Source organism: Exophiala bonariae (genome assembly GCF_035927105.1).
Source record: "Exophiala bonariae strain CCFEE 5792 chromosome Unknown scaffold_4, whole genome shotgun sequence".
NCBI lineage: Eukaryota > Fungi > Ascomycota > Eurotiomycetes > Chaetothyriales > Herpotrichiellaceae > Exophiala > Exophiala bonariae.
This window is the reverse complement of record NW_027042479.1, coordinates 1,434,222-1,461,083: the sequence shown is the minus strand read 5'-3', so window position 1 is coordinate 1,461,083 and position 26,862 is coordinate 1,434,222. Positions and strand designations below refer to the sequence as shown.

The window sequence follows — 26,862 nt, the reverse complement described above, 5'->3', positions numbered from 1 at the left end:
GACAAGATTTTCTCCTTCACCCCTTCTCGTTCCCGAGGCTCGGGATGCCTGGATGGCTACTCGGCCGTGAAGTAAGTGCCAGCCAGATGTCTGCGGACATGTACCAACAGAATAAACCATATACATTTTCAATAAAAGGTAGTTTGACTTACTCTTGTGACGATATCTAAGTAATTTCTTCAGAAGGGCCCTTGGAAAAACCCACTCTCGACTGCTACTACTATATATATCTATGACGAAACTCCCAATATCAGTAGCTGGGTAGTAACCTACCTATTTAGTTATTTAGTTCCATATCAGCAGTCGACTAGACCGGGCAAAGCGGTGTTCACCAACATAGTAGTTGACTTGACTTGTCTAGTTACCGACTGGACCAGTCACGCGCAAGCCCTTGGGCGTCGATCCCGTCCGTCCCCCTGACAATCCCAGCCTCGTCCCGCCGCGGCTAATGAACTACCCACCTCGCTTCTTCTTCTTCACGCTCAAGGTATGTCTTAAGATGTAGAGGAACGTGAAGGGTATATCAAGTGTGGTTGGTCTCGCCTGTCAGTACTCAATCGGCAACGGGAGCGGCGCGGTGAAGGCTCGTCGAGTGGCGGGAGTAGTGTGATTGATTAAGCATGGGTTAGTCTTCCGGCAATGGTAGTATTTAGTAGCGTGTGAGGTGTGAGGTCGAAGAGTTGAAGCCCTTTCACTATTGCAGCCAAGTGCCCTTCCCGAGAAAGCACGGCCGGCACCATACTAATTATAACCGATTCTGCAGCACTCCAGCACGGCTGAAGACGTGCCCGGATATCTGAAAAAGCACGAATACACTGTCTCTTTTCCAGTAAGGCACATCGCATGCTCGACCCTTCACGACCTTGCCAGCCCCAATTACCACCTTTCATACTTGTATCGGTGCATCACTTCATACTGCTCATTTCCTTGCATAAGATCATTCGACCATCCTTTAACTTGGACAGCATTCTGACCAGGATCTCGCCATGTTGTCGAGTAGGTTCTGGCTCAAGAACCAACTTCAAGATCTCATTATCATTCCACTCATTCACTTGGATGGGAGAGAATATCTTATCGAGGCCGCGGATCAAATGACGTTCTACTACTTGAGTAGCGACATTCTCGATAAATGTTTTCATCTTGCCCTAGTGGAAGTCAGTTGGAGAAGCTCGAATTCCCAATATTAAGAATAAACTTGCCTTGTACAACGCGAGAAGACAGCCAAGAACATGGTCACAGCTGTAAGAGTGCATATCTCGATGGGTCTTCGAGCGAACTTGTGCCATGACAGCATCAAGACTAATCGATGAGGTGGCGTTCTTTGAGACAATTTCATGACTTTCAGGCTGCGATGCTGCATCATCAATCGCTTCCCTTAGAACGCTTTGCATCCTTTCTGACTGTTGTTTCTGGATCGTGGCAGCGTAATCATGGTCATAAACTGTGGGGAAGTCTTGGTTGTCATCCATCAGATTCCAAACCTCCTTGTACGCGCATTCACGGCGAGTATTGAGAGATTTTACCACTTCAAATTGTGATAGCCGTACTCCAATGTACCCTGGACACTTCTCTTCCAACAGAAGATCAAAGAACTTCTGACAGATGCAGAAGACACGATCTACATGTTGTTCTGCAAGAGCCTGCCATTTGCTAGTTTGTTCCCAGAAAAGCTCGCCAATGATGGAAGGATTAAAATTGCCATAAGATTCCTTTCTACGTGATCTCTCCATCACTCGCGAAATCCATCCTAGGGCTTTGTCTTTTGATAGCTGCACGGATCCTGGTATTGTAGAATCTGCCAAGTGTTTTGACATTTGAGTCTCCTGGTCGGGAGACATGATGTGGTACTTGGCTCCACGAATTTGAATCTCGCTAACGAAATCGCGATTGAGATGCTGAATCACCGTGCGCAACCTCTTGATTGATGAAGCTGACTTGAGTGAGGAAGTCTCATGAGAGTCGCCGTGAAAGTAAAGACTTTCATAATTGCCATTGATAGCTGCATTGCTGATTTCAACACAGTCCATACTCAGTCGCGTCAAATAGCTTCGAGAGTGCCTTGGCGAGGTTGTTGCAAGGCCATCCCCCAGTTTTCGGAGCTGAGATGTCGTTTCTGTCACGGCTGATTCCAACTCTCGAGTCAAGTTTGGCAATTCTCGTTTGAAATTCTCGAACAAGATGAAAGTGAGACGTGCCCGTAGAGCATCGATACCCAAACCGTGGGCGGGCAATGAATTGAAATTGGAGTTACGAAAGAAACTCGCCTCTGTAGCATTTCTTTGCTCAAAGGAAAAGGCAGATTCGCTAACCTTTTCATTCTTGATCACATGCCATCCCAGTTTAAAGACGACTTTCACATTTCGAGCCAAGTCCAAGGATATCTTCTCTTCATTGGACCCGGCATTGAGTGAATCAGGCTTTGTGATGATCCCTAAAGTCCGCTCACCAGTGGGATCAGCATCATGGACCATTTCCAAAATCAACTGGGAGGCATGGTTATGGGTAGCTGAAATGACGGCAAGGCAAACTGTCCGAGGTTGTGTGATGTATGCGTCTGTAATTTCAGCAACCATCTCGCGGTCCTGGCTAGTGAACCATTGTGTTTCAGACCGAATCAATCCCGGGATATCCACCAAGGTGAGCTGCTGGCGAGAAGGACCTTGAATTTCGATACTTAGGACGTCTCTGGCAAATGCTTTGGCAGGCAGAGGTTGCGAGAGCGAAGAGATGGACGACAGACCCATGACTCCCTTGGCCTTCCCCATCACCCTAAGTAAGTCGGTGAAGTCAGATGGGTATTCGCTGAATTCTTTTATGGCTGTTTGCTCAGCTACGGAGCGATCTGGGTCCGGAATTACACGCACCACCAGCTGGTCGATGGGGCCTCGACGCATGGTGATCGCTGTGGCGAATCGAGTGCAGAAGGTGTCGTTTCTGGGAAAGGGGATTTTTGTCAAGGATTCCAAAATTGAGGTCTTGCCTGAAGAACGATCTCCACACACCACAAAACGGGGGAGAGACAGGATGCCATCCAGACCACATTTATGGATTTGAGCTAGGGTGTCAAGAACATTACATTGCTCATCTGTCTGAGAGTTTTCAAGAGAAGTGATAGGAGTCCAGGTCTTGGGGCGAGAGTTGGGTTGGAATAGGAAATGCGAATCATAAACCATGGTGTTGATTTATGCCAGCCTTGAAGCATGTAAGAGAAATTTGAAGAGAGATGATGCAGGTGGTAGTTCTCTCAGGAGGAGAGTCATGTTGGTGAGCTTTCGCAGAAGACATGATGGTTTTTGGAAGTAAGAGATTCATTTTCCTCCGTGACTGCCCAAGTACGACGATTTCACACACTGCAAGGCAAGCACCGCCTGTTGAAAGCATTTGCAGCATGAAGGAGCATTCGCTGCATCTAAAGGTCGTACCTGCCCTCGCGCTCACATCGAGATATCTAACCTCATACGGGCGAGCACGCCGTTCTCGTGGAGCAAATGCTCCGCCGTACTATCATCGACGTCATCCAAAGTTCCTCCAGGGAGGAAGACAGAGGCAAACGTCTCCATGATAAAGGTGAAGACAGGTTGCTGAGACTTTACCATCTGCGTAGCAAATCGGAAACGCCTACCAGAGTATATCAAAGAAGGGAGCACACAGTTCTGTAGTGATGCCGCCCGCACCAACGAAGGAAACTCATCTCAAATACCTGTCTGAAGCCCTAGCGCTCGCCCGACTCTCACCACCCCAACCAACAAACTTCCGCGTTGGGTGCGTGATCGTCTCCTTCGCCGACACCGACTCGGACTCGGACTCGGACTCTAGGACCACACTCTCAACGGGTTATACCCTCGAACTCCCGGGCAACACGCACGCAGAGCAGTGCGCACTGACGAAACTCGCACAACAGCACCAGATCGCCGAGGACCAATTATACCAGGTCTTAACGCCGCAGGTCAACGCCGTGCTGTACACGACGCTCGAACCGTGCGGGAAGCGGCTGAGCGGGAATCTGCCGTGTGTGGAGCGGATTATTGCCACGCGCAGGATCGGTGGTACTGGTGGGGGAGGAGTGAGGAAAGTGGTCTTTGGCGCGAAGGAGCCAGGGACGTTTGTAACGGACTCGAAGAGTCTGCAGAGGTTGAATCAGGCCGGTGTGGAGTGGGAATTTGTGCAAGGGTTGGACGAGGAAATTTTAAGGGTCGCGATGGAAGGGCATGTGAGGACGGAGAAGGTTGACAAGGCTGAGGAAGCTACCAGGTTGGGACAGCAGCCAGACGAGTCACAGTCACCGGCTAAACAGCAAGGTACTAATGTAGATGACATCAGTCCGGAAGAAAGAAAACGACAGGAAGCACTACCACGCAATCGAAAGAAAAGAATGATGGAGGTCGATGTGCCTCAATGAAAAGAGTAATTTGCAATTTTGTATAGATTCAAAATGAGTAGCGCTGGCTACTTCAATTTCGAACTTCATTGTGTGTCATTAGTTCTGCAACCGTCATTCCTCATCGACACAGCCGTAAAGCTCATCTCCGGTGAGTCTCATATGCAACCGGTCTATTGCAAACCCCTGTGTCTCAGTCACATTTGATTGAGTTAGTGGGTTCGGATCTCAATCGATGCGAGCTTGGGTCAAGCCCTTGCGCTTGGTCGGCATGTTTGATGCTGTTAGGTTGTTGGACAGTCTGATCTTATTACTGCTGACTTTGATCTGAGAGCGGGGTTTTTTCAGTTTTCTTCTCGCTACCATCACAGGCACCGAAGACTTGGTCACCAAATAGTTGGAGAATGATCCGAGCAAGACTCCCTTCAGAGAACTGCGTCCTCGTGTTCCCACAACACACAAAGTAGGCTCCAGTTCGTCAATCTACAAAGCAATTGTTAGATAAATGCGAGGCATGGCGTGATCACAAGGTACACTTACCGCTCCGAGAATCAAGTGTTTCGGACTTTTGCAATGAATGACCTCAATCATACACCTCACTTGTAGCGTTGTTTTCCTGACCAGCTTGATGAAATTTCCAGTAATTTCCTCGATTGCGCGCAGCCTCTCCATCTCTCGCTTTGACGTTTTCCGGGCATCAACGGAGCCTGTCAGACTCTCCGCTTCAGTAGCAGGAATGTACCTATTCTTGCTGTCCAACCCAACGCTAGTACCACCACCTTGGGTGGTCTGCCGTGTAAGAGTGGCCATGACCTCAGAAGCGTCCTTACCAGCTTGAGTACCTTCGGCCTGAAGTATTTCCCGATCTGCCTCACTGGTTTTTCCAGCATTTTCATCCTCAATTGCATAAATGGCAAGCATTGTATCACCATCTCGTAGCATGGTTCCTACTACCCACTCCATAGCGTACGTAGCCTCAACACTGAGATCACTACAGATGAGGTACAATCTTGCCGTTCGATGTCCTGCCTCTGATTGTTGATTAAAATGAACCCAATCGCCACGCAGGACTATTCGCACATGTCGATCTTGAACCCTCGAATCCAAGGGAGATATGTTAAGCGCCAGGCTTTTAGCTTTCCGAATTGCAGCCTGCGCTTCGTCCTCCTCTTCGTCCTCGACAGAAGTCACAGAGGCAGGATTGACAAAGTTGGTATCGGGATGTACGTCGGTTGGTGTTTCGGCAAGGTTTTCGCCGGTGGGGCTTGTAATAGATATTGAGGGCTCGAGGAGAGACTTGACAGACTGTTTGGTTGCTGACGGTCTTCGTTCATTCTCGGTAGAAGATGTCTCACTCGGGTCAGGAAGGTGACCGCTCTCTGGGTGACCAGTGTCTGATGTCTTGCGTCTTCCTGGGCGACCTCTAGTCTCATCCTCATCACTACTAGGTGATCCGACGTCATCATCGCTGTCTTCTACCAACGCTTCTTCTTGGCCGTTCACATCAACTGGTACGCGGCCTTGGCCCTCCTCCGAGTCATCAGTTGCCACAGTAGAGAAGCTATTGGACTTGTTAGACAATCTACGGTGAGCCTGGTCATCCACGACCGTTCCAGAATCGGTAGTCAATGGTTTAATGGGTGCTGAGGGGCTAAGAAGGCTACCAGACTTGGAGGGCTCTGGCTTGCGTGTCCGAGAAGCAGGGGATCGAGAATGAGAAAGTGTCTTGGAGGAACTGTGGCTTCGGTTCGAGGAAGACGGTAGATTCAGAGACGCGAAATCTCCTGATATGGCAGCGGCCATGGCAGAGCCTGAGCCTTCCCGAGGCCGTTTGATCTCTGGTTGTGGATGTGTTGCAGTCCCAGCACTTGAAGGAATGGATGACATATCGAATTGGTAATTCTGTTCAAATCCTCGTTTGTTGTCCGCATCAACCTTTGGCAACCCCGTGGGTCGTTCATGCTCGGAAGAGGTTCGTTGTCGAGTTGTTACTGGAACACTCTTGGTCAGAACGGGAGAGCTGGGCTTGCTCGAGTGTGCAGAGGTATATGTAGAAGGGTCGGAAGGGTCAAGCTGAACTGATTTCCGCCGAGCACTAGATGGAGGGCTAGCGAGTCCACCGTCCGAGCCAACAGACGACCCATGTCTAGAACGGTGGGTGGGAGAGTCAACATCAAGCATGCTTCGAACTGGAGGAGGGGTTGCAGTTCGAGCAGAGGTTCCGCCTCTAGGCATAGGACTGGTGGGTCGTTTGCGGTCAAGAGCAGCTATGACTTCTCGATTCTCTTCATCTAGGAGAGCTTCAAGGCTCATGGGTGCGCGGGATTTGGAAGTCGGCCTTGCCATGATGCAAGATTGTGGTCAATGGATGTTATAATTTGTGAGATTGAAATGGGAATGATGGAAATGATGAAGCTGAAGACATGAAGATTGAAAGAGAGTTACAGATGCCCACGAGACATTATACTGCCAGGCGCATGTACAGACGGATTTCAGCCATGGAGACTGGGAGCGAGAAGTGAAGCAGCAGACAGGTTACTCATCTTGGCTGCGGGCACGTGTGGGGGGTGATGAAACTGGAAGGAAGCCACAACTCGGAGCACAGCCGCCTTGCCCAGAGATTCTAGGGCAGAAGACACAGACTAGAGTTGTGTGCAAAGAAACAGCCATCTGTGATTACCTAGATCTCTAATGCCTATGTCAATATCGCTAGAATAGATACAGAGGAGGCAGAACACCTAGGTACGGCGTACTAGGAGCATCAGTTGGATCACAATCCTCACTTGATCTTTGCAAAGCACGATGCCCTCACAGACCTTTTTGAGGGACCCCGCGGGCCGAGGGGGCGTCCTTACCGCTATCGCTATCGCTATCCGTTATCGATTAGACTTGAGATCTTGGCAATCACGGGATCTGGCCCTCTAAAGTCAGCTAGTCCAAGTTCAGTCATGGCCCCCCCATCCTTCCAGCCTCCAGGCATCGTCGGATACTCCAACTTCAGAAACCTGCCTCATGTCTTGTCTGAATCAAGATTGTGTGATCCCTAGCAGATGTTTTATGCAGCACACCTTCTAGTGCCCGTCTGCACGTCTTCCTCAAATACCTTTCCAAGCCCACCCATTGGCCACTTTCTAGCTATCCTACCCTCCCAAAACACCTCTAGGCCTTGCCGGCATCAGCCTTGAGCCGTTGTTTAAAGAATCCGGGTAACCTTGAAATGGTCGCTGATGACCTACGTAGCTTCCGCTGTCCAGCTCCCCCATCATGCATCCATCTGAAGCTACAAATTCCCCAGCCTTCCCATTTTCTCGGCCCCAGCCCTGAACTTCCTCTCCACCCTGCTGTTGCACTGATTCTTGCTCAACGAAAATGCCCGACTCCTGGCGATCACTGGTTTCGTTGACAATATTGGTATTTTTGTCGTGTCTCTCATCTGCTCAAAGTCCATGTGGAACGGATCAAAATCCATATTGCGCTGGAGATGCTCTTTTTGAGCAACTATGCTGCAGTTATCCCAATGTCTGCTACTGGGCAAATCGAGATGGTCAGCCGGCGTGTTGTCCTTATGGTCAGGTATGCGATGGACTCGCCCCATATAGTACACGCACTACCTTCATCACTCCAATCACTATCACCAGTACTCGCCCGACCACTATAACGACTGCTCCACCACGCTCAACTATTACAAGCTATGTCAGCGGTGGCGGTGTTGTGGTCGTGACTGTCACCAATCCTCCCCCAACTGTCACGTCCTTCATCAGTGGCTGGTGTCAAAATGGTCCATGCCAAACGGTGACTTCAGGTGTGGTTGGAGTCTATTCTACCATCACTTCTGGTGTTGTTGGAGTCTATTCAACTGTTACCCAAGAGGTTGGCCAGGCGTTCTCAAGTGTCTCAGGAGTACTGGTTGGCAATGAAGCTTCGAGAACGACTAATGCCGCTACTTGGGTACTGATCACGGCTGTTGCATTGAATATCGCTTTGATTAATTTTGGCTGAGACACAACCACTATCAGAAATTAATATCATTCAGAATCATCTGAGGGCGATCACCAAGCATGGTCATTGAAAGACTCAGATTGTTGGGCCTTTGCCGGTTTTGCCAACAGCAACAGCCACTGCTTGTGCCGGACTCACATAAACTCAAGTGGGTCGTCTCGCCTGCAAGCAAAAATAACCTAGCTATGAGATCATTCTCACTCTCAGTATCGCTTAGCTTGCAGCTGCAGGTTTGACTTGTTTAATCAGAGGCTCTTTCCTGACTGGAATGGCAGGGAACGAGCCAAATTAATCCAGGCTCATGAGCAGTGTGGTAAATGACGATTCAATTCATCAGATCGCTTTGTGAGTCACAGAGACCTGGGCGCTTGTCACAATGATTGAAACGGCAAAGCCGCCCTTGTAGGAAGGAAGCCTTTCGGATAGAATGAGACAAGCTCGAACACAGACCTAAGTCACTGGACTTGGGTTTAGCGGAATGATGGAAACGAGGTGTATGCTGGTTGTGGCACAATCGAATCGGGTCACATTGGCACGGAGATGGAGCATCGCAACTATCCGCAGAAGTATTCAGAACAAAGGTAGTATACACGTCAATAATCACGCAGCCATTCCAGTGACCTTTCAGATCATTTATCTCCTTTCCGCAGCTTCCTCTTCCTCAATTGACTTGGGCACGGAGACAAAAGCGGGGACAGTCACACTGTTCAAATTTCTCAAAGCCTAACAAGAAACGATGGTCAGTTTTTGGTCAAGCAAAGCCCAGTCATGGAATTTCACATCTTACCTTCGCAAACGGCCCGTCAGGAGGGACATCGCCATTCCACTTATCCTCGACCTTTGAAATCCTCTGACCATCCGGCGTCAGGTGCACAAGCACTCTCGAATCGACGACTTGCTCCTTGCCGATGCCCTTGACCTTGTACAGCGTCTTGAGGCTCAGCTCGATGGGATTCCCGCCCTTCACGATGTCGAAATGCTGCTGGTGGATCTCGCTCATCGAGGCCTTCAACCCGTACCATTGCGCCTCGTACTGTTTGCGGCCCTCGGCGATCGTCAGTGGGTCGTGGAAGCTGGCTTCGTCGGTCCACAGTGCGAGTTTGCGCTTGCTCGGGTACCCGGCGAAGAGGTCGAGGATGGAATTGGTGATGATCGATTGTTGCTTGTCGAGGGATGCCGATGCGTTGGCGGGGAGAGAGGTCTTGAAATTATAATCGGAAGAAGTGTTGGACGGGGCAGACATGATGGGTCTGGATTGGGTTGCTGATAGTAATGGTGCTGGTGCTGGTGATGCTGTGGCTGCTTTTCGCACAACGCGTGGGAATGTCTCGAAGATTGTGGGTGGAATGCTAGATGCAATTTTGATAGACATGCTCGAGCTGCTGTACCACGGCTAGATGTGAATGATATATCTGAGACTTACAGACTACACGAGTACATATAGGTATGTCGTCAAGACTGAGTTAGTAGCGAAACAACTATGGTCCACTAAGAGTTCACGCCGATTCAAATGCAGACGATGACACCAGGACTTGAATTGCATGTACAGTGGAACGGAATCCGGAGAAAGGGTCAGTTGGAGAGCCAGAAGTTGATTCCGTCCAATCCTGACGACTACAATGAGGAAATCTATCCAGGCTCATGTACTTGTGTACCTCCCGGTCACCTAGAGAAAAGTGGTGATGAAATATCAAAACGATGACGCTGATCGAACAAGGGTTGAAATGATGTCAATGCAACCGGCCTTGATCCACTGTGTCCACACCCCAGCTATCCACAAGGTTCAGATGTCTGGGGATCGAAAGCTTTCGAGATCGTACCTTGGGTTGGTTGATCTTTCAATTTAGCTATATCCGTGGAACTCTAAGCAGGATCCATCACAAATGTACAGGTCGGTGATTCTTGCGCTTTTCGGTGTCTGCAAGCCACAACACTAACATCAGAGACAAAAGTCCGTTTCCAGAGCTAGGATAGATCAAGGCCCTTCGCCCATGAATTGTGTTTGACGTTCTCGCTGGGTTCCTCGATGTTAGGCGCTCGGGTCTTTTTGTGGTTTGCTCACATCCATGCTACTTCGACAAGACAAGGACATTCACTGATATGCACCCAATTCACATGAAAGTTGCTAATGACTGTAATTCAACTTCCGGTCTGACCACCATGTGTACCTCCCATCTAAAATGAATGCCCCTCGGGTTTGTACTTCTTTAACTCAAAAACGATCATAGACGAGAAAATCAGGACCTCGGGTGGTCCGAGAGCATTTCAACCATCCAGCGAGAGTTTTGACTGTTTCCACCACACAGCGACCTGGCAAACTCATTTGTGATCAAATTACTCACCAGGTGATTGATCAATTTGAGAGCCTCGACACTTGCTTCTTCAGATCCATAGAACCGTATGTATGGTTCCCCGGACAAATCCTCTCCAAAAGTGAGGAAAATGGAACGGCGCTTATAGACCAGAGTTGCATCCCAGAGCCCTCCTTCCGATACTTCGTTGGAGGGTGGTTGTCCAAAAAGGCAAGTCAGACGGTAAAGCAACAGCTGCGAAGAAATAAACTGGGAAAAGAGCGACGTGTGCCCCATGACCAATGAAGGACCATGCCTGACAGCGATACTACCAGTTCTCGTTTCAAAATATGTCCCGTAAGAGCCCAGTTCCAATCGCCTCTCTTGTGGTGCAGGTGAGACGAGATCCCGTGTTGTCCATTCAATGAAACTATCGTCTTTTTTGGCCATTGTTGACGCATTAGGGTCGTATGCCCATATCTGACTGAAATACTCGGTATTTGGTGGACGATGGTTGCCGTCAACGAAGTCCCCCCCAGCCTGCCGATCAAGTTCAAAGCAAATTTCATGGTGATAGGCCAGGTTGCGCCGTTCTGAGTTGTACAGATCTTGATCAGCCGGTGGGCAATACTTGAGCAACGTGGTGTACTTTTGCTCGCTGATTAGGAGACGGTGGTGATCAGCCAAGAGGGTGAGAAACAGAAAATCTTTCTGCATGGATTCAATCCTGCGAACAAAGTTGAGGACTGTGTTGTAATCGCCCAGACCGTGAAAAGCTTCCTAGAAATCCCACTGCTCAGCATACCCTCCTTCAAGTAGGTGCAGGGTTCCATTCACTGGTGGGAAATGCTTACTATAGCTTTTTCTGCGCCGAGCTGCAGCAGGGTCTTGACTCCCTTGTCCGTTCCGGTGGGATTGAAACCATTGATTGTGTTTTTCGGGTTCTTGTGGTATGCACGCTCTTGGTACATTTCCATTGTAACTTTCATATGACTCAGATTGGTACTGTGAGAGCCCAAAAGACCCGACAAGTCTCTGCGGTTGCGGCTCATATTGTGAGTGACGATCAGCAGATATGAGGAAGTAAACAGTCGAAGAAACGCAGTTACTCGTAAAAACCTTCCTAGCAATGCTGATGACGGGGTATACTAAGGGAGATGGAAAAACTGAGAAAGATCATTGTTCGAAGCCGAGATACTCTTAACTTTAGCTCACTCTCGTTGCACCGGGATTGTGGCTTCCCATCTTGAAGTCAAGATATGAGGAAGGCGGCAGCCACAAATTGAGAAAGCACCTACCTAGGTAGATGTCTCAGCAGGTACATCCATAGCACGGTTCCTTAAGTTGATGAATACGTAAAGATGTCCAGTTAGCAGGAACCATCAATTGCAAGGCGAGAAGGGAGTAGTAGAGGGTGTGGAATCCGATGGATGAACAGCGGGTATTCAATCCAGGCATGAAAAGCGGTTGCGCTCTTCTCGAACCTGAGAGATCATTGAAGTCGACTTCGAGAGCGAACAGTCCGTGTGCCCAGGTGTCAGAGACAATAAAGGTAGTTCGATGACCTTCAAAGTAAAAAGGGGCATGAACTTGAAAGGGTGGAGTATGTCGGTTTCATGAGCAACTATATGCTTCACCGTGCTCGATGACGTCAATTAATCTTCAACGCGTGCTTCTCCAAATAACCGCGTCTTCGTTCGAAGTTTCACATTGAACCTCGAATTCACATTATTTGTTTCTCACTTCTACCACTTCTCAGGCTCTCACATCTCCCCTCAACCTGGAGTTTGAATTCCTTGGTTGCAGACTTGTTTCCAAGATTCCTTATTCTCCACCACAAAGTCATCATTTCTTTTGATAAACTCATTTTAACAATCAATCAACCATGGCTCGCAAGACGAAGACCAAAGCCGCACCGGTCGATCCAGTCTTCTCCTCCGACTCAGAACCTGAAGCCGGCTCAGCCAACGAAGAAATCGACATCAGCGAGCCACCCACCACGATCAACCCCTACAGCGTCCTCTCAGTCCCCTCAACCGCCACCCAAGAAGAGATCAAAACCGCCTACCGCAAACTCGCACTAAAACACCACCCGGACAAAGTCAGCCCTTCGGAGCGAGATAGCGCGCACAAGAAATTCCAAGAAATAGCGTTCGCTTACGCGATCCTCAGCGACGAGCGGCGCCGCAAGCGGTACGATGTGACAGGCAACACGGCCGAGTCGGCCAACGTGGACGACGACGACTTCAACTGGACAGACTTCTTCCGCGAAATGTCGGCGCAGGTTGTCAGCGGTGAGCTGATCGATCAGGTCAAGCGGGGGTATCAGGGGACTGAAGAGGAGAAGGATGACGTGCTCGCTGCGTATGAGGATTCGCAGGGCGATCTTGATGCGGTGTTTGAGCGGGTCATGTGTTCGGAGGTGTTGGTGGATGAGGAGCGGTTCAGGAAGATCATCGATGCCGCCATCGCTGCGAACGAGGTCGAGGCTTATGCCAAGTACACGAAGGAAGGGAAGAAGAAGCGCGAGAAGCGCCGGGCCCGTGCGAAGAACGAGGAGCAGGAGGCCATGGAGCTCGCGGAGGAGCTGGGCATCAAGGACAAGTTGTTCGGCGGCGGCAAAGGAAGTAATGGTGCGGACACGAAGTCTCCTGGCTCCAAGAAGAAGAAGCCAGCCAAAGACGCAGACGGCGACACCTCTGGACTCATGGCTCTCATCCAACAACGGCAAAAATCCCGTGCTGCGAACTTCTTCGACGATCTCGAGGCCAAGTATGGAGGAGGCGGAGGCAAGAAAAATGGTGCGAATAAGCGCAAAGTCGAGGACGAGCCGCCCGAGAAGGCGTTCCTCAAGAATGCGAAGAAGGGCAGGAAGGCCGGCAGGGCTTGATCTCATGTCGCTGGTGTTCCTGGCTGACTATGGTTTTTGAGCATTTACGGGATTTCGGCGAGATATATGACAGCATGGCATGGGCGCGCGAGCGAGGGCTGATTTACGAGCTCCATCGATTTTGAATTCGTGGGCGCCGACGACATTGGGAATCTCTTACTTCGCGTTCAAAGGGCAGGACAGGGTGATGGTGTTTCACGTGCTGCATTATTACTACGCATGGGCTCAACCTCGACGAACAAATGGACGACCGGGCTGGAGCTTTCTACATCATGATATATCGCTAGAGCTGGTATGGCATTGAATTGACATTGCATTGCCTTGAAATCTTAGCCATGTGCTGTCAAAGCACAGGACCGCAGCATGAGAGAGGCCATCGTGATGACCACGTGCCACTTCCTTTAGAGTATAGAGAGCTTGCGGTGCCACTCCCTTGCCGATTCAGGTATATAAAACGCAGACTCACAGACAGTCCGTTTGGTTGCATGTGAAGAGCATTTGAGTTGACCTGGGTGGCAGAAAGCAAACAAAACAAAAGAGCACGCCACTAGTAGAGATCTTCTTATTCGAGTCACCTCACACCATGGCGATTGACACGTCGATGGTAAGGCAACCTTCTTCGGAGTCATCGAGGTTACGCGAATGCAATGCACGTAATACCGGAGCTTATCAATATTGAAACCACGGATCGCTCATTGGTGGTCGATACCCAGAGATATGTGGCTTGTAAGAGAGACGGTACCGGAGATCGAGCACAGTCATACCTGTTAAGAATAATGAGCGATGTGTAGAGGGCTGCAATGCCTCGATTATTGATTGTTGTTGCGACTTCACAACAGGGGATACTGGCACTTGCACTCGGTGCAGGTAAAGCCCGCATGTGCTGGGCTGGCCTTGTTGAAATTAACGCATGGCCCTGTTCCGACGGGGGACTGGAAACCTTTCCAGCCGAGCACGCACTAGAAACACCGGCGAAGAGACCAAGAACATCTCTTTCAAGTCCAAGGTGCGGGTTGCTGGAAATAAAAAAGTAGTGAATAGTGGAGTTTCTCGGATTTAAAGTCTGCCTGACGATGTCGTTTGCCGTGTGCCCGCGGGATTTGAGGATTCGCCCAGGCATACCCCCAAGAGACAAAAAGCATCTAAAGACCTGGAAGCATGGACAGGGGTCACGTTGATGGAGCGCGCCACCGGTTAGAGAGGTAAATTTTGGGGGCGGCCGCTGGCCCCCTCGGGAAAAAATTTGATAAAAAAGGAATGCTCAAACGCGATAGACTGCTAACATCAATGGTCTCCGTAGAGCCACCACAGGTGAAAAGAGTGTTGTTTCAAACACGTGTGATGCACGGCGTACAAGGAGGCGATCAATAAGAAGTACTCTTGGTGTTGTTGGACAGACATTGTTTGCAGGGCGTTCCAGTGGACTGGATCAAATGTTTCGGTAGGAATGCTAATACTTGGACGAGAAGGTGTTTCCGTGAAGCCTAGTTATTAGTATCGTTTAAAGGGTGATCAGAATGGGAGGTTTTCTAGGTGGCACCCAGGGTTTTACAGCCTGGCAGGGGGTTTGATTTTCGCTAGCTTGGAGGCCCTCAGCCCGAGGCCTGAAAGGAAGGCATGGGCACTACCGGCACGAGAGATATTTTGGGTCCTAGTTCGCAGGGTAACCAAGGTCAAGTGTGGCACATGGTGGATCATGAAGCACTTCACATTCCATTGAAGAAAAAGCATGACTCGAGGATTGACACACGCCGGTGCACGCGATGACAGGTTTTTAGAGTTTCCAGGGTGCGGAGAAAAGGAGTCATTCAATCTATGACAGGAATTCATGATTGGAGATCATGATGGGATATTCAGTGGCGTGGCAAGTGGTGGTCATAGTTTGCATATTATTTTTGCGCAGAGGGGAGGCTGAAACTTTGGGGAACGAGAAATCATATAGTAAGGTTGGTAAATAACAAAAGGCATTTACAGTCCAAGTCCTTTATGGAAAGTCAATCATTGACTCGGCTGATGACTTAAGTGGTCACAGTAGCGCGATCGCAGGGGTAATCGAAGGGTGCCAGATTGCCAGTGCACTGTCAATTGTGATGCCGGGGTTTAGAGACTGGAATTATTTTAGTTCCAAGTCGCTGGCCACGCAGAGCAAGGTCAAAAGAGCAGAAAGGACAATGACCACACGAGTTCAGCCTGTAGGGACTCCTAAGCCGCAGGCTCACAGGCTATGATTTGAAGAGAGGGACGGCTAGAAGGGATGAGCCTCAGCCGCTCATGACCACTGGCATTCGTCGTCGAAGAACAAAAGCAAAACAGGCAATCGCAAAGGAGAGAAAATGAGAACTGCCAGTGGTTGTAACTTCAAGTGGCTCACTGAATCTGCAGTGGTCGTGGTTACGGATAAGCCGTAGTTAGTGGTCATGGTTACTGGCTAGGCGTGCCTAGGGGACTAGGTCCGCTACGGAAGGAGAACAGCCGCTGCCTGGCACTGCCAGTGCCACTGGCAAGTCTACCTGTAACCCAACAGAGTTACTGGCCTCGGGCTCTGGCTCTGGCTCTGGTTCTCGCTCTGGCTCTCTTGCACCCGCAACCTGCACCCATTTTTTGCCCGCCGTGTCGCTGACGCTCATTTCCTGTGCCAAGCCCAAACCGCTTCCCCTTTCAAAATTTCTACTGCTCGCAACGTCCCCCAACTGCGCCTTTCTCTTGCTACCATACAACATCATCTCATCACATCCTCATTGCGCCCTTTTTTCGCGTAAGAGGTTCTTTTGGCACTGTCAACGTTCATAGTTGTCGTGCATTGATTCCCTCATTCAGTAGGGTTTCTTCTTAATCTTTTCGCCTGCAATCGCTGCCTTTCCGACCTCAACGGTTCCGGATCTCGCGTTGCTCTGCGAATCTCCTCTCAATCTTCCCACTGGAAAACCTCATCTTTTTCATCCGGAATTCTCTCTCCACTAGCTCAAGAGCGGCTTCCGTTCACTCGAGACAGTCGCCGCTTCGTGGTCACGCTCAAAGAAAAGTCATCTTTCCTCCATTCCTCTGCCTGCGGGTCCGGGTGACTTTTTTTCTCATTCACTACCCGTGTTTGTCATCGGCTTCATTGCAGCCTTTCAGTCAACTCTTCAGTTTGAGCAATCCTGCTTGACTCATCCTTGTCGAATCTGATGACATCCACAGCCCAACGATCCTCTTCGAGTCGAGCCAAACAATCTCAACAACCTTCTGCGACCGGATCGAATTTGGCTAATCCAGGCCGAACCTCGTTTCCACCCGCCTCCAAGCTTTCTCCCTCGACACCAAATGCATCGGAGCCCAACAACATGTCTGCTGCTGTTGGAGGTGCTCCTTCCCATGGTCACAGCGACTCCGTAAACGGAAGACCACCCACTATTCCTGCTATTCCTTCTGTCAACGGCACCGTCGCAGTGCCTGAACATCTCCGAAAGGCTTCCAATGCCGCTGCATCTGGAGGTTCACCCGCCTTCACAACCAATGGTGGTGCTCAAGCTGGCGCGCAGAACAAGATCCAGTTCGGCTCTCTGCCAACGGGCAACAATAATCCTTCTCCTGCCATTGGCACGCCTCACCAAAACACCGCAAACCTCAGTGTGAATCAACTTAACCCAAGAGTTCCATCACCTTCTAATTCGCCTTCCCCGATCCCTCAGCCGGCCTCTGTCAGTGGTGGACGTCCTCCCTCCACTTTCCAAGGCCAAGGCAATGGGTTCACCTTTGGACAAATGCCTGGTGACCCGAACGATCCTACTGTAAGCTCAAACATCTTCTTTGCATCCCATCCATACTGACATGTATCAGGGCCTCGCTCGGGGCGTTGCTCATATGCAATTCGGACCTCCTCAAGAACACATGCGCCGTGGTTCCACCCAGTCCATTCACAGCGATGTAGGCAATCAAGGTCTGCCCACTGGCCCAGGCCGTGGCGGCTATGGTGGTCCCCAAGGTCGTGGTAGAGGCTACAACCCTAATTTCAACAACCCACAGATTTCCTACTCACCATCGCATAACTTCCGTCCCCCGAACAACGGACGCAATATGCAAGGTGGCTACCCTGGTCGTGGCCAGCAGCTCCCCTACGCCGGCTCACCAGCAATGGGCACCCGAAGCCCAGCTCTCGTCCACGCCCAACCCGGAACGCCCAACATGGGCCAAGTACACATGATGACCCAAGTGCCTGGACAAAATGGATATTATCAAGGAGGACCCCAACATGTAAACAACCACCACCCATCTTTTTTTTCTTCTTCTCGCGAGCCCGCAAAGGAAAGAGGTAAATCTACAAGAGGCCGTGCCCGTGCCAGTCGTGCCACTGCTCGCGGTAGAGGCTCTGGTAGAGGTGGACATGAAGAAGGACCCTTTTACAGCAAAGATCCAGCTTCAGACCACTACCGCCCTGACCTTGCGGCTCTTCAAAATTCCCAAGCTACCCTTGTTGTCCCTGATCTTTCCCCCGAAAGTGGCAATTTTGAACATTTTCTAACACAACGGCAGGGTTTCGGTTTTCCCACTCAAGCTGACCCAAGTATTCAAATGCTGTATAATCAACAATACTATGGTCAAGGCCCAATGCAAGGCCAATATCCTCCTCAGTATGGTATGGGACCCCAGCAATCCCCACGTCCACCTTATCAGCAAGGTGTTTATGCCCCCAACATGCAACCTGGGTACAGTAATCAAGGTGTTGCCCCCCCTTCCATGTCTCGTCAATCTTCTCAGATGTCGGGACCTGAACGTCCTGGCTCAAGCGTTGGGCAACAATCCCACACACCGGCTCCATCTGGTCCACCACACCCAACTGCCCGTACTCCTAGCGTGTCTGCCCCCAAGACAAGCTACACGATTCCTCCCAAAAAGAGTGCCGCCATCATCATCAAAAACACTGCAGGTGAGGTCGTCTCTTTCGGAAAACCTCCACCATCTCCCGCAGCCTCCACTCCAACTCTTCCTCCACAATCAGCTCCGACCCCCCCAAGCCGCACGGCCAGTGCTGCTGACAATTCTCACGCTCGCACTGAAAGTGTCAGTGCCAATAAGAGCGCTGACGAGGCCAAGAAGTCGATGCAAGAAGCCATTGCGAAAAAGATTGCTGAGGACGAGGCCAAAGAAAAGCTCGCCAAAGAGGTCGCTGACAAGGCGGAGATGGACAAGAAAGCTGCCGCGGCCGCTGCTCAAGAAGCCGAAGAGAATAAGGCCAAAGCAGAAGCTTTGGAGAAAGAAACCAAGGAAGCTGAAGCTCGTGACGCTGCCGCTGCCGCCAAGAAAGCCGAAGATGAAAAAGCTGAGGCTGCTAAGAAGGCTGAAGAAGAAAAGGCCAAAGCTACCGAAGCCGCCGAAGCATCCAAGCAAGATGATGATGACGAGATTGATTACGACGCGATCGAACGTGAAATCGCCGAGCAAGAGGCCGAAGAAGCAAGAAGAGCTGAAGAGTATAACCGCAAAAAGGCTGCGGACCTCGAAGCCAAGCGAAAGAGGGAGGAGGAGGAGGCTGCTGCGTACGAAGCCAACATGAAAGAAATGGAACGCAAAGCCGAAGAGGCAGAGCTTGCTCGTGAAAAGGAAAAGGCCGAGGGCGCTTCTGTAGATGAAGCCAGCAAGAAGATGTTTGCTGATCTGAAGGCCAACCCCTTCGGAACTCCTGCGTCTGTTGAAAGCCCATCTGCTCATACACCTGTTGAGAGTGGAAGTGCTACGCCTGTGTCTGACGTCTCGATGCCACCCCCAGTCCGAGCTCCTGGCAAGCGCGGCAAAGCGGCTGAACTGACTCTCGATACCAAGAAGCCCATTGAACCACCAGAGCCTAGTGCTACCCTGAAAGCTCTCCAGGCTTCCAAGAGATTGGCAGATCTTTCCAAGGTCGTCTATCCTGCAGACATCGCATCTCCCAGCCCAGCACTCAATGCAAATGCACCTGCGGATCGGAAGTTCAAATACGACAAAGAGTTCTTGCTTCAATTCCAGAGTGTGTTCAAAGAAAAGCCTTCTCTCGATTGGGATGCTCGCATACGGGATGTTATGGGTGAGGGCGACTCTGCTCGGCCTACTGGTTCTGCACGAACTCCATCAGGAATGGGCAATCGCAGTGCTTCCTCTCGTGGAGCTCCACAGATGGGCAGTTTTGGTCCTATGGGCAGCTTCGGTGGTGCTCGTCCCAGCTTGCCAGCTGGCACTACCTCGGAACAGCGCTTCGCAGCTTCTAATGCCGCTCTCAGAAGTGGTGCAATGGCCGCCAACCCCTTCGCTCAATTTGGTCGACCTGGTCAAATGGCGCCACCTATGGGGCGTACACCATCCAACAATCCTCTTGGCCCTATTCCAGGCTCACCTCGTGTCGGAAGCACTCGTGGTGGTTCTCGTGCTGAAAGCAAGCGAGGCAAACATCCCAAGCAAGAGAATGAAAAGGCCATGCCTCTGACAGCGGGTATGAACATTGGTGCTTTGGAGACTTCCTCCACTGGCTGGAAAGCTCGAAGTATTGGTCAACCTACAGCCCCTGGTCCCGCACTGGGTGGTGAAGGCTTGATGGAACCCGACGTTGTACAGCGCAAGGTCAAGGCTGCTTTGAACAAGATGACACCCGAGAAATTCGACAAGCTTGCCGATCAAATCTTGGAGATTGCGGCTCAGTCGAAGCACGAGACTGACGGACGTACCCTTCGTCAAGTCATTCAACTCACATTTGAGAAAGCAACTGATGAAGCTCACTGGGCCCCCATGTATGCGGCCTTTGCACGACGTATGCTGGAAGCCATGAGTCCCGACATCAAAGATGAAAACATCAAAGACAAGAATGGAAGTGTGGTCACTGGTGGTAACTTGTTCCGAAAGTATCTACTCAACCGTTGTCAAGAAGAATTCGAACGTGGCTGGAAGGTCAATCTACCTCCCCGGGAAGAGGGTGTGACTGAAGAAGCTGCTCTCCTGTCCGACGAGTACTATGTTGCAGCTGCTGCCAAACGTAGAGGTCTGGGTCTCGTCAAATTCATCGGTGAATTGTTCAAACTCTCGATGTTGACTGAAAGAATCATGCACGAATGTGTTAAGAAACTGGTTGACTACGAGGGCACGCCTGACGAGGCTGAAGTTGAAAGCTTGACGAGCTTACTGCGGACTATTGGCAGACAGCTTGACAGCTCTGAGAGCAAGGCGCAAGGCAGAATGGACCTATACTTCGAGCGCATTAACCAGATCATTGCCATTCCGGATCTGAACAGTCGTCTCAAGTTCATGCTTATGGATATTGTCGATCTAAGATCCAAGGGTTGGGTCTCGAAGGAAGACGACAAGGGTCCAAAGACTATCCAGGCCATCCATGCAGAAGCTGAACAACGGGCCAGAGAAGAAGAACTCAAGAGAATTGCTAGTCAAGGCGGTCGTGGTGGAGGAGGAAGAATGCCCATGGGTCGTGGTGATGCTCGCAGCTTCAGCCAGTATGGACAAGTTCCACCTCCTGACAACTCCAATCGCGTTGGTACCGATGACTTGCGAAGATTGGGCAACCGCAGCAATCGTAACACCAGCAACACTGGCCCAGGGTCATTGGGCCCAAGCTTGATGGGTGGACGCACGAACAGTGGACGTCGCGGACTTGGACCTGGAGGTCTGCTCAACCGAGGAGATGACAGCAACACCAGTAGTCGCACCGGCACGCCACCTGCAGGCAAAGAAAAGGAGAAGAAGGACGAATCCAGCACAAATGCATTCAGGTGAGTGTTAATCCTTGTCGTCGATACCAGTTGAAGCTAATCGTATATAGTGCCCTCGCTGCCCTTGAAAATGACGCACCTGGATCACCTCCATCCAACCCAGCATCACCACCCACCTCCAAATCACAGCCAGCCATCGAACGAGAACGATCGAGATCACCAGAAAAGACCACCGGGTGAAATTAATAAACAATCATCTGTACAACATAATGTGATTCGACCACCTAATAATTGACTGACGGCCGCCTGTGGGGAGGTGGAGAAGTGTGCATTGATACCCGGCGTGAGCCACATGTTTAGCATTTAAAGCACAGCGGACCATTTTCTTTTCTCTCGACATCTTGGGTCTTGTAAAACCCATTCGAAGCAAGATACATCTTTCTTCCAACTTCATTCGAATCAATAGAGAATGTGTTTTTATCAGGTATACACCGCCTCACATGCTTTGGCATGGCGTCTTCATCTGCTGGATGGGTGGAGCATCTATCTTTCGGCGTTGTGTCTAACCAAAACAAAAGTGTTCTGCGGGAAGGGTGGGTAGGAGAAGCTGAAGAGGGTGCAAGCGGCAGCAAAGCCAGGATCGCCACCAAGCTCAATGAAAGGCTACATGCTTACTTTCTCTCCTATGTCGACCCATTGCTTGCTGATTGATCTCAGCTAATCATCGTGCTGGGAGCGCAAGGGACTGCTTAGAGCAAATTTCAGATCGATTCGGGCTTGAGACTACCGTGACGACCGGACCGAGCTTTCGAAAACAGAAATATTGTTCTCGACTAATAATCTAGAAAGGTCGAGTTGAGTCGCATTAGGAGAGCTCTCTGGAAGGCAAACGCTTGTGGTGGTGACTCTGGAGATCGTTTTCAGTAGCGAGAGTTATTGAAGTGCCACTTCTGTATTGTACATTGATTCAACAATTCAAATTTTCGTATTCAAACATTTTGATTCCTTGATAGTCGACACGTTCTATTCAATTCGTCCACGCCGTGCCATGCCGTGCGGTTTCTGCTACCACAGTGAACCTCAGCTTGGAGGGTTTGGTTAGGTGTAAGATGGTGAAATGAGCAACATATTGTTCCTGTTCTGTCTCGAACTTCTTGTCCTGGACAGCGAGAGAGGGTAAGACGGCACGTAGTGGACAGCAGACTGAGCAGGACATGAATGATGACCACTAACGACTTTGGTCTTCCAATCGGCTGAAATTCTTGCGGGCTGGCTGGGGCGTGGAGTAAAATATGTGCAGGGTGAAAGCATTTGTAGCGAAGCTGCGAGTCGTGGATGTAGGTTTATTACAGAAAGGAGTATATATATACAAGTAGAAAAGGTAGATATATGACAAGCTACGACAAGCTATGCGATGCGATGTAAGCAACTACGACTCCTTCCGCAGCTCGGCCAAGCGGGCCTTGACGCGCGGATCCTCCCTGACGACGAGCAATTGACCCTTGTAGGCCTTCCAGACGGTGAAAACCACGTTGATGAAGAAGACCATGACCAGGAAAAGGGTCAGCATGGCGGTGACGACGCGGAAGAAGGGTGAGTCCATGACGTCGGCGAACAGCAGCGTCGACGTGACCAGCGTGCCGGTCGGGAAGATGATGGCGTTCCACGCGGGCGACCACGCCAGCTCGCGGTGCCACGCGCGGTCGGCGAGCGCGCACAGCGACAGGATGAAGAACACGGCGCCCAGCCCTGTCATGAGCAGCGCGAGTAGTTGGCAGGCGATTTCGAGGGGTCCCGCGGCGGAGGCTGTCAGGAACGTGCCGTGGTTGTATGCTGCGAAGCGGCCGTGGGTGTTCGCGGCGGCGCCCAGGAGTTGGAGGGCTGCGGCGGTCTGGCCCATGGGTCCGACGAGGATGAAGATGGTGGGGGTCGACGCGGCGGCGGGCCAGCCGTGCGCGAGCAGTTGGTGGAAGAGGTAGGTATACAGGATCAGGCCGAGGATGAGGCCGACGCCGGCGGCGCAGAAGGAGGTGAGGATGATGGGGACGGCGAGGTTGGCGGAGAGGTCGTGGGCGGAGGTGGTGACGACGCCGCCCACGGCTGCGAGGGTCGCGACGCCGACGGCCGGGATGATGATCAGGGTCGGCAGCTGGCGGTCTAGCAGGTTGTGTTCGCGGATCAGGGTGATGAAGCAGAAGAACAGCTTGCCGAACATCCACACCGTCGCCATCCACCACATCGCCACCGCCAGCAGCGTCCAGTTCTCCCCGCCCCACGTCGCGTTGCTCACCGTCAGCGACACGAACGACACCAGCGTCATGAATGCGATGCACCACGTCGGCATCAAGCACAGTTCCGGCACGTTACTTGTGATTTCGGCGAGTGCTTGGCCCCGGTATAGCAGGAAGCGTAGCGTGAAGATCACGGAGAAGATCACATAGAGCGTCAGGTCCAGCAGGAACCCAATCGTCGAGAGGACCTGGACGCCTTGGAATTGGTAAGGGAATTGGTGCAGGAGTGTTGATATTATTCCTGCGTTCATGCACCTGTTGGGTATGGGGAGTAAGTCAGCTAGTTGTTGATGGGTTCGGGGGAGTGGGTAGATATATCGAATGTGATCAACTGTGGGATTCTTGCATTTTTTTCAATAAGGAGTGTAGAATACTACTGACCAGGTAAACCAGAGGGGCCCGAAGTCCTGCACCATGGCGCGAAAAACACTCCTTCGTAAGGGATTTTTGCTATCCACGACTGGCGAGTTTCTTTCGTGATCTTCATCCTTGCCATTGGTATTATCGTGGTCCGACATTGCTTGAAGTTCCGTTTCGTCGTTGGTTACTACCACCATGATTTGTGTCGACCCTTTGCTTTTATATGGAGGTATGTATTGACTTTGTGATATATGTAAATATGTAAGTTGTTCTTATGTTGAGATCTGCTGATTATGAGCCATGCTTAAGAAGACTGTCGTGTATATATCGACTTGAAAATCTCCTCGAGTAGAAAGCACCAAAGCCTTCGCTCGAAATGTTTGATATGGTAAGCTAGTGTGCAAGAATCTTGTGCTTTTCCCTGGAGAAATTAGAGTCCCGTCCAGCAAACAACAAAGCTGGTCAGTGACAAGTGTAGGGCGTCTTGCTGTTTTGGTGACAGCTTGTTACATCGGGTACAAGACCGAGACTCGAGTGAGAGCTACAGGGTAGCAGTCTTCAGTCGTCGTGTTGATTCACAGGTAAGCACTCAATGGGCCGGTCCTTTGCCCGGGCGGTGGTGGTCTTTAACTGGCAACTATCCGTGTTTTGATAAGTCATCATCGTCATCGAGATGCAGATAGGGGGAAAAGCAGCGAGACGAGCCTCCATAAGAGTATTTGCAACTGCCAGAATTGGGTGAGGGGATTTGTTCTGTCAATTTCGGCTATGGTGGTGTTAATGGCTAAGACCTCTTGAGGTCCTTTCCCCCGGCTTTTCCAAACATTCAAGGTATTGCAATTGACGTTTGTGGCGTCTCTCTGAAGTTTCATTGGTGTCCAAATACGTACTCCATGTTGCTGCTTAGAAGCGTTGCCGCCGTAGCCGATGCCTTGCAAAAATGGTTGCGCGGAGATCCATTACTCGTAGGTTGCTGATTTGGGCTTTATTGGCTCATTCTAACCTTATACATGTGCACTCCAAAGTTCAAAGAAGACATGAGAGTAGACCTATTTTCAGGTCAGTACTTGACAGAGATGGACCAAGAATTCCAGTAACAGGTACCCCTTACTACTGCACATTCACCAACAATGCTCACAATGATAACAAGTCAGATTGCCTCCCGGTCTACCTGATCCGTCCTGGTTTTCTAATCAATGTCCTGGGTATCATTTTTCGTAGTAGTAAACAGTAATGCGCTTGCTTTTCAGAGAACAAGCTCAAGAATCATAGATCTTGCATCTCCTCGTCACCATCTTTATCGCCCGAAGTATCATCAGGCCCGAAGACATCCTCCATATTGCCAATCCCTTCTTCATCAGGGTCACCCTCTTCTCGGTCTTCCATCATAAGATCTTCAGGTTCCGGTCTCTCTTCGGGCACCTCTTCCTCATCAGGACTTTCTTCGCCTTCACTGTCCCATGCGTCCTTGAGACCCCATCCTACGCCCGACAGGCAGTATTTCTCCATCGGAAGTTTGAGCCCACCAACCATTGGGCCACCCTTGTCTCCCTCCCTCGCTTGTGAAGTGAGTGATATTCGATTGCGCTCGTCAGCGAGGGTTTTGAGAAACTCCTTTGGCAAACTGCCTTGGAATTGATGACCGACTTTGGAACCAATGGCCATGCGTAGAGCGGCTATGCTAATATCGCCTTCTTCCGACTGCTTTTGATTATGTTTTGCGCCACGACCTTTAGTCTGGGTACCGCCGTCGGCTTGATCGTATGCCTCGGTTTGAATATACAGCGCGTCCGTCAAAACAGTGCTTGTATACCGGTATGCGAAGTCCATGAGTTGCAAAGGAACCCGTTGCTGATAAGCGGCAATGCCATGCGACACAAGTAAGAGATGTATCAGACGATGATCTCGTGGTCTTCTAGAACTGCCATTGTCAGACAGGGAGGTGAGAGGTTGAGAGAGGAGAGCTTCGACTTGTGGCTGTGCTGTCGGCTGTGAGGGCTGCGTGGCTTGAGTCTGCTGTGTTGCCGGTTCTGCTGGAGGGGTCAGAGGCCCGGGTTGGTTTGCGGGTGAACTCATGTTGAGGGTTGAAGGAGGAAGTTTAAAGCGACGAGGTGAGGAAGTGTTTGAGATGAATGATGAAATGATGATCAGGGAGACATGTTCATCTGATCGTATCGGGTATGTTACGCGCAAATTCCTGAAAGTTCTGGGATGGGCTGGTGTTGAATGATATTGACAACTGATGGTATTCTCTACATCTCGTGCTACACTTCGAACGCGGTCGGTCCTGCCAAGACCGGAGGGTGGAAAATTCCGGGGAAATTAGAGCGCTTTAGTACCACTTCCATTTTCGGTTAGCGCCAAGCTTTTACACAGCGTACAGAGTGTTCAAGTTCTTATCGCTGACTTTCAGATCAAAACTTGGATATCGGACGCTCTCCAAGGTCATCAGTGGAATATTAGAGCAAGGCCCGGCTCAATTTCTTATCTTTGAGGCCTCTATCAAGCGTCTGTCGTGATTCACAATGACGAGCCGAAAGCGAAGGATGTTTCCACTGAGATACACTACAGAGTACTCCGTATATCTCCCAGAGAATGGTTTTGGGCGTGTTGGGCGTAACACATTTACCCCTCACACCTCCCGTCCAAGACCCCCCTCCGATTTATCGTTAGTGAGTTGCTCTTAAGCTCAGCTTCGCGGCCTAAGCCTGCCCCCAACGGCCCTTACTACCTAGGTAGGTAGATAGCACAGCTCCTGGTATTGCGACTTGATATGTCGCAAGAATGGGTCGCTCGAGCCAATACCGAGTACGATTCGCACCTTCTACAACTATGAGCATTCCTCAAACGGAAGTACGCCTGACACAAACCGAACGTCAGATACACTCCAGAAGCCGCACTGCCTGTTACGGTTGTCGTTTACGCCATATCAAATGCGACGAAAGGTTCCCAGTCTGCACCCAGTGTAGTGCTAAAGGTCTGGTCT

General features: G+C 50.6%; 10 protein-coding genes across 10 annotated transcripts; 4 read left to right on the top strand and 6 right to left on the bottom strand.

Moving 5' to 3' along the window:
- Window positions 1–1,145: 1,145 nt before the first annotated feature.
- On the bottom strand, window positions 1,146–2,894 carry LTR84_010103 (uncharacterized protein; the record flags this gene model as incomplete). The annotated part of the gene is made up of 1 exon (XM_064853640.1): window positions 1,146–2,894. The coding sequence occupies one exon, from the start codon at window positions 2,892–2,894 to the stop codon at window positions 1,146–1,148; it is 1,749 nt and encodes a 582-aa protein (XP_064710039.1).
- A 767-nt stretch (window positions 2,895–3,661) lies between these two features.
- LTR84_010102 (uncharacterized protein) lies at window positions 3,662–4,399 on the top strand (the record flags this gene model as incomplete). The annotated part of the gene is made up of 1 exon (XM_064853639.1): window positions 3,662–4,399. One exon carries the CDS (start codon window positions 3,662–3,664, stop codon window positions 4,397–4,399), a length of 738 nt encoding a protein of 245 aa, XP_064710038.1.
- A 207-nt stretch (window positions 4,400–4,606) lies between these two features.
- On the bottom strand, window positions 4,607–6,724 carry LTR84_010101 (uncharacterized protein; the record flags this gene model as incomplete). The annotated part of the gene is made up of 2 exons (XM_064853638.1): window positions 4,607–4,861; window positions 4,919–6,724. The coding sequence occupies 2 exons, from the start codon at window positions 6,722–6,724 to the stop codon at window positions 4,607–4,609; spliced, it is 2,061 nt and encodes a 686-aa protein (XP_064710037.1).
- Window positions 6,725–7,747: 1,023 nt separating this feature from the next.
- On the top strand, window positions 7,748–8,377 carry LTR84_010100 (uncharacterized protein; the record flags this gene model as incomplete). Its single annotated transcript, XM_064853637.1, has 1 exon — window positions 7,748–8,377. The coding sequence occupies one exon, from the start codon at window positions 7,748–7,750 to the stop codon at window positions 8,375–8,377; it is 630 nt and encodes a 209-aa protein (XP_064710036.1).
- Window positions 8,378–9,010: 633 nt separating this feature from the next.
- On the bottom strand, window positions 9,011–9,620 carry LTR84_010099 (uncharacterized protein; the record flags this gene model as incomplete). Its single annotated transcript, XM_064853636.1, has 2 exons — window positions 9,011–9,100; window positions 9,165–9,620. The coding sequence occupies 2 exons, from the start codon at window positions 9,618–9,620 to the stop codon at window positions 9,011–9,013; spliced, it is 546 nt and encodes a 181-aa protein (XP_064710035.1).
- Window positions 9,621–10,614: 994 nt separating this feature from the next.
- LTR84_010098 (uncharacterized protein) lies at window positions 10,615–11,720 on the bottom strand (the record flags this gene model as incomplete). Its single annotated transcript, XM_064853635.1, has 2 exons — window positions 10,615–11,448; window positions 11,523–11,720. 2 exons carry the CDS (start codon window positions 11,718–11,720, stop codon window positions 10,615–10,617), a joined length of 1,032 nt encoding a protein of 343 aa, XP_064710034.1.
- Window positions 11,721–12,553: 833 nt separating this feature from the next.
- LTR84_010097 (uncharacterized protein) lies at window positions 12,554–13,558 on the top strand (the record flags this gene model as incomplete). The annotated part of the gene is made up of 1 exon (XM_064853634.1): window positions 12,554–13,558. One exon carries the CDS (start codon window positions 12,554–12,556, stop codon window positions 13,556–13,558), a length of 1,005 nt encoding a protein of 334 aa, XP_064710033.1.
- A 3,323-nt stretch (window positions 13,559–16,881) lies between these two features.
- LTR84_010096 (uncharacterized protein) lies at window positions 16,882–21,465 on the top strand (the record flags this gene model as incomplete). Its single annotated transcript, XM_064853633.1, has 3 exons — window positions 16,882–17,328; window positions 17,378–21,285; window positions 21,336–21,465. 3 exons carry the CDS (start codon window positions 16,882–16,884, stop codon window positions 21,463–21,465), a joined length of 4,485 nt encoding a protein of 1,494 aa, XP_064710032.1.
- A 1,189-nt stretch (window positions 21,466–22,654) lies between these two features.
- Window positions 22,655–24,073, bottom strand: LTR84_010095 (uncharacterized protein; the record flags this gene model as incomplete). The annotated part of the gene is made up of 2 exons (XM_064853632.1): window positions 22,655–23,771; window positions 23,898–24,073. The coding sequence occupies 2 exons, from the start codon at window positions 24,071–24,073 to the stop codon at window positions 22,655–22,657; spliced, it is 1,293 nt and encodes a 430-aa protein (XP_064710031.1).
- Window positions 24,074–25,142: 1,069 nt separating this feature from the next.
- Window positions 25,143–25,952, bottom strand: LTR84_010094 (uncharacterized protein; the record flags this gene model as incomplete). The annotated part of the gene is made up of 1 exon (XM_064853631.1): window positions 25,143–25,952. The coding sequence occupies one exon, from the start codon at window positions 25,950–25,952 to the stop codon at window positions 25,143–25,145; it is 810 nt and encodes a 269-aa protein (XP_064710030.1).
- Between the last annotated feature and the right edge of the window lie 910 nt (window positions 25,953–26,862).